Source organism: Triticum dicoccoides, chromosome 2B, assembly GCF_002162155.2.
Source record: "Triticum dicoccoides isolate Atlit2015 ecotype Zavitan chromosome 2B, WEW_v2.0, whole genome shotgun sequence".
Taxonomy (NCBI): Eukaryota; Viridiplantae; Streptophyta; class Magnoliopsida; order Poales; family Poaceae; genus Triticum; species Triticum dicoccoides.
This window is the reverse complement of record NC_041383.1, coordinates 821,120,180-821,129,664: the sequence shown is the minus strand read 5'-3', so window position 1 is coordinate 821,129,664 and position 9,485 is coordinate 821,120,180. Positions and strand designations below refer to the sequence as shown.

Sequence of the window (9,485 nt, the reverse complement as noted above, 5' to 3'; positions counted from 1 at the left end):
ACGGCTTCTGAGGTGGTGGCACCCCATGTTCCTCTGTTGAAGCCCCTTCATGTACTTCGACTTTTTTTTGGCAGCTTTGGCCTTGCAAGCCGCCTTGAATATTTCAAAGTGCTCTTCCGTGATTGTCGGATTATCCTTTAAAATCTCAGAGTAGGGTTCCTTTTTGTTGATGATCCGATATTTCACCCTAGCTTTCCAGGCGGCCGACGCATTGATAAACTTGCTCATGGCGTGTTTGTTTATCTTGTTCATTGCCAGGTCCTTATCTGGTCTTTATAATCCTTTTCATTCCGGCCCGGGAACAAGAATATCTGGTGCAACTTCTTTAGGAGGGAGGGCCTCATATTATCTATCTTCTTTAGTTTCTCATTGTTGATGGTGGCGGTTGTCCGTACGATGCAACCCATTTGATTGCCGTAGCACGCGCGCGCTTCCGCTGGCTCGTTTGGCTCAAAAATGTCGCCGTCCACCTCCATGACCAACAGTCTAGTAATCCTGAGCTTGTTAGGAAGCCGTTGCCTCTTTGCTTTCGGTTCTATACCGGCTTCGCTAGTCTCGGCGCCGGCCTCAGACTCAGCGCCAGTCTCGATGCCAGTCTCAGTCTCAGCGCCGTTCTCAGTCTCAGCGCCGGTCTCGATGTCGGTCCCGGTCTCTGATGTGACAGGTGGACCCAGCAACATCAACTGTTGATCGTCGACTTTCCTCAAAAATTCGTCTGCCGCCAGGTAGACGTTGTCGCAGTCACCAAAACCATGTCCTTCATCGTTGCTAGCCATGTTTCCTACGGTTAAATCTAGTCACTTAATTCTAGACCTAATAAAATGAATAATGACATAAAAAAGGCCTATGATGTGCAGGAGCGTTGACTCCTTCCCGGTGCGGCAAATCCCTTGCACTTGATATGTCCTAGTTTGTAGCACAAGTCATGCCGAAATTCACGAAAAATTTCGGCATGACTTTTGCTAAAAAGTGGACAAATCGAGAACCTTAAATTTGTTGGAACGGAAATGAATCAATATTCCGGCAAAACATAGGCCACTCGGCTTCATTCCGTGGAAACAATAATCCGACAAAACAATATTCCGGCAAAACATAGGCTACTGCTATGGGCCCGGGTGCCATGATTTCAGATCTGAACGTTATTTTTTCACCATTATATGTATGTTCTAGATCCGATCTTGCAAGTTATAGTCACCTACTACGTGTTATGATCCGGCAACCCCGGAGTGACAATAATCGGGACCACTCCCGGTGATGACCGTAGTTTGATGAGTTCATGTATTCATCGTGTGTTAATGCTTTATTCCGGTTCTCTTAAGGAGGCCTTAATATACCTTAGTTTCCAGTAGGACCCCGCTGCCACGGGACGGTAGGACAAAAGATGTCATGCAAGTTCTTTCCATAAGCACGTATGACTATTACGGAATACATGCCTACATTATATGAACTGGAGCTAGTGCCGTGTCGCCCTAGGTTATGACTGTCTCATGATGAATATCATCCAACGAATCGCCGATCCAATGCCTATGATTTTCCTACATATTGTTCTTGCTAAGTTACTACTCCTATTGTTACTATTGCACTTGCTACAAAACTACCGCTATCACCGTTACTGTTACTATTGCCATTGCTACTACTATCAAAATTATTATACTACTTTTCCACTGATCACTTTGCTACTGATAATTAATCTTCAGGTGTGGTTGAATTGACAACTCAATTGCTAATACTTGAAAATATTCTTTGGCCCCCCTTCTGCCGAATCTATAAATTTGGGTTGAATACTCTACCCTCGAAAACTGTTGTGATCCCATATACTTGTGGGTTATCACTCCGCCACTGCCGGTAGGACAGAGCCCGGCCGACGAACGGATCTCCGTCGTGACTCCGTAGCATCGGCTCAACATGCATTAGGGACCTCTATGGCTGAATCATCACGGTCCCAGTGGCCGGAAAAATCTCTCCTTCCCCATCAACAGCCGGGCAGACTATGAGTCCCACCGGGAATGGGCAGCCCGCCATGGGAAGGAGAGGATGAGGGCCGTCGAGGCCCGTATGACAGCCACAGAGGCGGCTGATGCGGCGGCGCGGGCGGCCGCAAAGAAGGAAGCCATTCGCACCTGTATTCTGAAGAAACAGCAGCAGAGGAACACACACGCCCTCGCCTGAGAGCAGAATCGGGTGGTCCGTGCCATGGCAGGACTGACACCGAGGGAGGAGAAGGAGGACAATGATGGTGAGGACAGCTCCGGCGACGAGCAGATCTGGATTGATCCCTACTACGTCTTCGAGCGGTATTTCAGCGAGAAAGATGACAAGGGCGCCGGGAAGGGCAAGGGCGGCCGTGGATGATCTCCACCATAGCCAAACATGCCAAATTTTGGTAGTTCGATGGCATGTAGTAGTGATAAATTAGCTTGATGGACTAGCCGGTCGATGTGTGTAATGCATCGATCTAGTTGCATGGTTTGTATGGATTTAAGATATGATAATTGAGGGATGTGAATTGCATTATTTGGAGTGAAGTCCATTTTGAACCCTGAGGACATAGAGCATGATGCAAATCAACCCCGATGTCTAAATCCCTTAAGTCCATACCCTCAAGTCTTCGATCCCGGTTGTAATCACCCTTACACCGTTTAGAACTTGATTTGCTGTCGTGGCACCATGGGATGGTGGGACTGTAAATTAAAGACAAGCACGTAGGATGGGGCTGTGTATGCCCTTGAAGGCTGCCGACACTACTAATCCAGCTACTTTTGATTTGCCGGTTCCAACTTCTTATTTTGCCGGTTGTAGCAATTTCATCCACGCGCCCCAATTTTTGATCCGTCGGTTCCAACATTTTTTCCCGTCGGTAGTAACTTTTCACATCGCCGGTTCTAACTTTTTATTTTACCGGTCCCAACAATCCCACTTTTCGACAATAGCAACTTTTCGATTCACGGGTTGTCGCATTTTATTTCGTCGGCAGTAGCTTTTTGCTGGCGGAAGGGGGTCGATGGAGATCTCTTTTTGCTACAACCACATACCACATAAGCTTCAACCATGTGTGCCAAAGCTGCAAGCTATGCACACCAGAGCTACAACCGGAGACACGGACAGTTGGACTTCTGCTCAGACTTGCGGTGCTCAAAATGATTATTTGATTGCGGTTAATTCCATGTAAGTGTCCAAGATTGCTGGATGATTTTTAGGCTTCTCCGCAACATATATCAGGCAAAGTTTATTGAAAGCGGTGCTGCACCTCACATACACGTCCTAATATTTTTGAAAATAGCAACACAAATTTGGAATTCTGAACATTTTCCAAAAAAATATTTTTAATTCTAAACTTTTATTGAGAATTAATTTACAAAATAAATTCCAAAAGAAAAATAAATTTGGAAGGGAAAATGAGGTAGGGAAAGAAGAATAAAAATAGAAGTAAGACACAGAAACAAAGAAAAATAGGCCAGCCCATTATTGGTTGTCTTATTCGAAACTCTGACTATTTACCGCCCAGTGCGGAAAATAGAATTTGTCCAGCCGCGTGGGCAAAAAAAAGTGGGCTGGCTTCACTGGGCCACAGTGCGCGGCCCACGTACAAAAATTCTTCTTCTAGCAGACAAACGCATCAGAATTTAATATCACCTCGGATAGAACGGTGAACAGATGAATTTTTTTTTTTGGCGAAACACACCTTACTTTATTAATAGGTATAGATATAGATGATGTACCATAAAAAAAAATCCTGTAGTGTGTTCGGTGTGCCTGCCTACTACACAATAGCCGAATCCACACATGCACTCTTGTTGTACTTCTCTGTAACCTGCATCTTTTAGATACAGGACGTGATGCCTAGCTACTTGGAGCATCTGAGTCATTCGTGCATAATCAATACATATAAAATGGAACCGTGAGTTTAACCTTGTTTTTTTTTTGTGTGTGTGTAATGACGGCAGTGGCAACTAACCATTGACCTAACCACGTCAAGATCCTTTTCTTATATATAAAAAAGCACTGGGCGTTGACGTATAATGTGCTGGCTAGTCTCTTCCATCAGATCGATCTTTTGATTGCATTGGCTAGAGCATGCACTTCTACATGGTATCGGAGTTAAGGTCTTGAGTTCAAGTCCTGGTTTGCGTAATTTATTTAAAAATTGCTGATAGCCCCCCCTTTGTGTTCATGTAGAGGCCTCTTGAGTCATACGTGAGTTTCGCGCGCCGTCGCTCTTTTCCGGTTGCACGTGTTGACTTGTCTTCCCCGTCACACGTGAGAGGGGGTGTTACAGTATATGTGGATTGCACTAGCCCTTTTCATCAGTTCGGACTTTTGGTTGCGTTGACTAGTGCATGAAGCTTACCGTGGTATCGAAGCCAAGAGGTATTGAGTTCAAGACCCGGCTGGCACAATTAAATTGCAGCCCACTTTCGATCCACGTTTAGGCTAACTTCGTCCGGTTTGCATGTTTTTGCTCATGTAGGTCGGGTGCAGGTTCAGTTAGCATGCTTTCAGGCAAGCTCAAGCGGGGAAGTGTCAAATAAAGATACACATAAGAGGGACTAGTTTGAGAGAAAGAATTAAAGAACATGGTGGAGGGAATGACGGCCACTTTCAGTAGTTTATGTCAGGAGTAGGTTAGTTGTCAGTTGTCATGTGAGTAAACCAAACCCAGGTTCAAAATCCAGCCAAGAAAATAACAAATCCTTTCAGCTAGAATCGATTGGTGCCACAACAGAAGCTGGCGTCGAGCAAATCGACTGCGACCGCCCCTCCATGATTGCATCTTATATTATCTTCTGATGGATCATCTAGCACCTCCTTGATTGCATCTTATATTATCGAAAATGATGCCATCTTGAACTGGACACCTACGACCTACCCTAGCTTAATTCCATCTTGGACGAACACGGCAGCCGGCACCAGCATGCGGTGGACACTATGTATCAAAGCCAAGAGAGAAAAGTTTGACAGCTCGCATTTTATAACATCATCTTATAAAATCCCCCTTCACAAAAATATATATACAGTATCATCATCTATAAAAAAGAATACTAATGTCTAAAATGCTTTTATATTATGGGACGAAGGGAGTAAAATGCAATAAATCACTGGATCCGTTTGGTATACTGAAGCAACTTTGAATTTTGAGTTCCACAAGCCATCATGCATTGAATAGATATACAACTAGCGTTGATAAGAACACGTCAAATGGTTGTCTTGATGAAGGCATTGCTCGGAATTTACTGGGACTTGTTTTATAGGGTGAAAACCCTTGATCCAACCTTCAGTGGTTGGATCTGACGACGGCGTCACTTACAATGATGCCCCCTTCCTGAAGGTGTCGCTTTTGGAGATCCTTTCTCGGAGTCCTCATGTTGTCGAGAAATGTTGTTGAGGATGGTCACTAGTATATACCGTCACTTTGGTAAAAGAAATTCTTCATCCACCTATGCATAGCTTCGGTCTACTATGACTTTGCTTTTGCTGGTGCGATCTGTGTGTGTGCGCGCGTGTGTTTGCTGTGTGGATCCTAGATATGCAGAGATCGGGTGTGTACTCATTCTGATTGTATCCCTCGATGCTACATTATGAGTCAATAAAAAATGCCCTTTATCGAAAAATGTCAAATGGTTGTCTGCTCCTCCTTTCTCCAGGCTTGGAGTCGGCTATGCAACAGTAGGTAGCACCTTCGAATGGCACAGGCGTAGGTCCACAGTTAGCGCCCCATACCGAAAACAACCCCAAAAATCAAAAGACACGTGCACAACAATTTGGAAACAAACACATATTTCCCACAAAAAGGTCACACTATATAAAAACTGTTCCTTTTGTTCTAGAAAATAAATAAGCAACATAAAGATCAATCACCCTAGCAGTAAGTACATGTAACCTTCTGAGAGAGTCCATATTTCAACCCTCAATTGCCAGCAAAGTCCAAGAAACAACCCCAAACTTCAAAACCGTCTATTTTACAACACGAAACTATGAAAACTAGCCTCACCTCAAACTAGTATTATGGGCAGTTTTGACTGGTTTTCACTTGTTGACCGCCTAGTCAACAACCAACTCAGTTGCCACTGATCCAAAGTAGCTTACCAAAGGCGAAGCCATTACCATTGAAAGAACCAGATACAAGTAGCACCCCGAACAAGCTGTTGAACTCCAGACTTTGCACCCCTGCTCGACGATGATCTCGGAGGAGGAAACAATACCTGCCAATTGCCAACCACGACCACATAACATGATTTGCCGCTTCTAGTTGCCATCGTCGCATACCACTACTTGCAGCTGCTCCTACACTACCTCTTGAGCTCTACGACAATGTTGGAGCAAACATCATCGTAAAGATGCAGCTTGAGGACATAAGTCCACCATATGAATGCCACCGCCGCCACACCATCTCCACTTAAACAGGCTAGCAAGCAGATCCATCACCCATCATCGAGTAAAATGCTGCATCGAGGAATGATCTGAAGCTTTATTTACAACTGATAACTGATGACACGAATTAGCAGCAAAAGATGGTATAATAATGCATGTGTCAATATGATTTATAAGGCCATGGCGTGGTAGGCTAACTCGGGTTGATCTCAAATGCCATATCAATTGTGTAGTCTGTCATTTTATACTCAGAAATAGTTAATGAACGTGGTTTAATGGGATAGAGTCCGTAACAACGAGCCACATTCACGTAGGAGTATGTGCTTTATTGTGGGCAGTCTGGAACTGCGGAAATGATTTGGTCTTTAACAGAAAATCAAATATTCATTTTTTGCAGGTTATTTTCCGGGCCACTGCGTTGATCCGTATGTGGTCGCTACTCACTCCGACGAAGGCCAGGGAGCGTTTGGTTACTGGATCTATCCGGTGGGAGATAGTAGCTCGGGATATCTTCAACCGGTTTGGATGGCGGTCATGTAATAGGATAGACATTTAGTTTTTCTATCTTTCTTATGCCAGCCGGTTGTGGCTTTTGTTGGCTATGTTTTATTTGGCTCTTTGTGAGCTTTTCTTTATTTTTTTGAGACAATCAGACCTTGTTGAACCTATTTGCGATTTATTAAAGTAGCCGTATGCATCATTCTGATGCAGAGGCCGGGAAGCCCCCTTTTCAAAAAAAAAAGGTAAGCGAAGAAATTTTATCTGCTCCATCTCGAAGTAGTTAATGTGCAATACGTAAGCAAACATATTTTTTTATCCGCTCCACCTCGAAGTAGTTAATGTGCGTTAAGTAAGTAGAGATTTTTTATATGCTCCACATGCAGGAGTCAGAACGATCTTTTTCTTTTCCTTCTCGCAAGGCAACTAAGACAAAGCTTTCCACCACTCGATCTCCTCCGGTGATATTCATGATTCACTTTCCTTCCGCCTGCCGCTCACGCGATGGGTGGTGGGAAGGGCAATACTGGTGCCTCTGCTCGGCCTAGTAGATTGGTTAGGATTTTAGTACTCACAGGAGTGGCGCTCGGACGTATTGCGATGCTGCTGCTTCGAGTCGGATGTGATCCTCCTCATGCTCATCCTTCGGGATGAATTAGATGGAGATCTGCCGTAGATTTCTGTTAGCTCTTTGGGGCAGTGAGATTAGGGTTCCTCATGGTGCATATAAGATAAGGATATTTGATGCCAGATTCTTCGAATTGATTTAAGGGTTCAATAGCGACGACTACGCTACCGGGGCGTTGGTCCTTAGAGCATCTCCAGCCGTGCCCCCCAACAGGCCCCCAGGCGACTTTTTACGCGTCGACGCTGAAAAAACGCCCCAGTCGCGCCCCCAAGACGCCGAATTCCGCCGGCTCAGCCCGATTTTGGGCCTGGCGATCGCAGGCCGAACCCGGCGCACTGGGGGAGGGGGGGCGCTCGGGGGCTCCGGTGCAAGAGAAAAGCACACCTGGGGCCACACTGTCAGGCAAAAAGTTAAGACGACCGTCCAGATTCGCCTCCTCCCCTCCCGCGCTCGGTCGCCACCCTGCCGATCCCGGCGCCGCCCGCCGCCCACCGCCCACCACCGCTAGATAGGCCATTCCCCTCCGAAAAAGAGAAGGGGTTTCGCCGCGGCAGCCTCTCCACTACCGTCTGAGCGATTTTTTCGGCGTTCCGCCCGCGCAGGGGCAGTGCATCGGCGGGTGTGCGCCCACCACGCCCGCAAGGTGTTCGGCGATTTGTCTGCCTGGCCCGATGATGGACTCATACGACGAGGAGGAGCTCGTGGCATTGCTGGAGGAGGACGTCGAAGCCGACGTCCAGGAGCAGGAGCATCTCATGGTGCTCGCCGGCCTGCTCGCGAGCAATGAAAAGCCGCGGCGAGGTGGCTCGGCGCCGGGGCGGGTGAAAGCAAAAAATCGGCATGCATGCTCTACTCCGACTACTTCGCCGACGCTCCATTGCACGGCGAGAAAACATTTCGCCGCCGTTATCGGATGAGCCGAAAGCTTTTCCTCAGGATTGTGAATTCCATCCGGGAGTTAGACAGCTACTTCAAGTGCAAGAAGGATTGCACTGGCACACTTGGATTCACCTCAATCCAGAAGTGCACGACAGCTATGAGGATGCTTGCATACGGAACTATATAATTTGTATTGAACTATTGTAGTTGAACTATATCTTTTGAACTATTTGATTTCTATTGATTTTCTGTGATGAACTATATGATAAAAAAAATTATGTTGAGAATTCACGCCGAACCACGCCGAATATGGGCCGATTCGCGCCGATATCGGGCCATTTTTCGCCGAAAGTGGGCCAAAAAATGGGCCGACATCGGCGCCTGGGGGCGACGGCTGGGAGCCCAACCGCCCCGAGAGCCGATTATACCGCCGGCTCGCCCCCAGGCGACGATTTTTATGCCTCCTGGGGGTGCCAACGGCTAGAGATGCTCTTAGGGGCACGTCCACAAAGACTTCCCGGATGACATGAGCGGGTTAGACCAGCTCTAGTATGGGAGATGTGTTAGCGACTCGTTCTAGCGGCATCAAAGGTCATTCCATGGCTAGGGACCTCGATGTAAGTTTTTGTTATGTTTTGGATGTTTTGTACTTTTGATCAACCTTTGAGAATCATATCATATACTCCCTCCGTTCCTAAATAATTGTCTTTCTAGCCATCTCAAATGGACTACAACATACGGATGTATGTAGACATGTTTTAAGGTGTAGATTCACTCATTTTGCTCCGTATGTAGTCACTTGTTGAAATCTCTAGAAAGACAATTATTTAGGAACGGAGGGAGTATAAGAAGATTTGTACATTGCTGATCCCGCCTGCCGCTGGATACTTTTGATGAACCTTTAGTGCTGAGTCATTTTCGAAGAATAGAAACTTGGGAAGGAGACAAGCAACGAAGGGAGACATGAGGCAAGATAAGGGTGAGGTGACCCCACAGCTAGCCTTTCTCTTCTCTCCCCAACTAGGACGTGAACCAAAGAGGTAGACATCTTTCTACAAATATACCCCTACATCGTCCAGTCACAACAGACACAAACTAAGACAAGGTTGGT

General features: G+C 46.2%; 1 protein-coding gene across 1 annotated transcript in view; it reads left to right on the top strand.

Annotated features, from left to right (window-relative positions):
- The first annotated feature begins 8,166 nt into the window (after positions 1-8,166).
- Positions 8,167-9,485, top strand: part of LOC119361578 (mannose/glucose-specific lectin-like) — a 3,488-nt gene continuing 2,169 nt past the window's right edge. The window contains exon 1 of the mRNA XM_037626718.1: positions 8,167-8,253. Within this exon, the coding sequence (XP_037482615.1) occupies positions 8,167-8,253 (87 nt within the window). The remainder of the gene's footprint in view (positions 8,254-9,485) is intronic.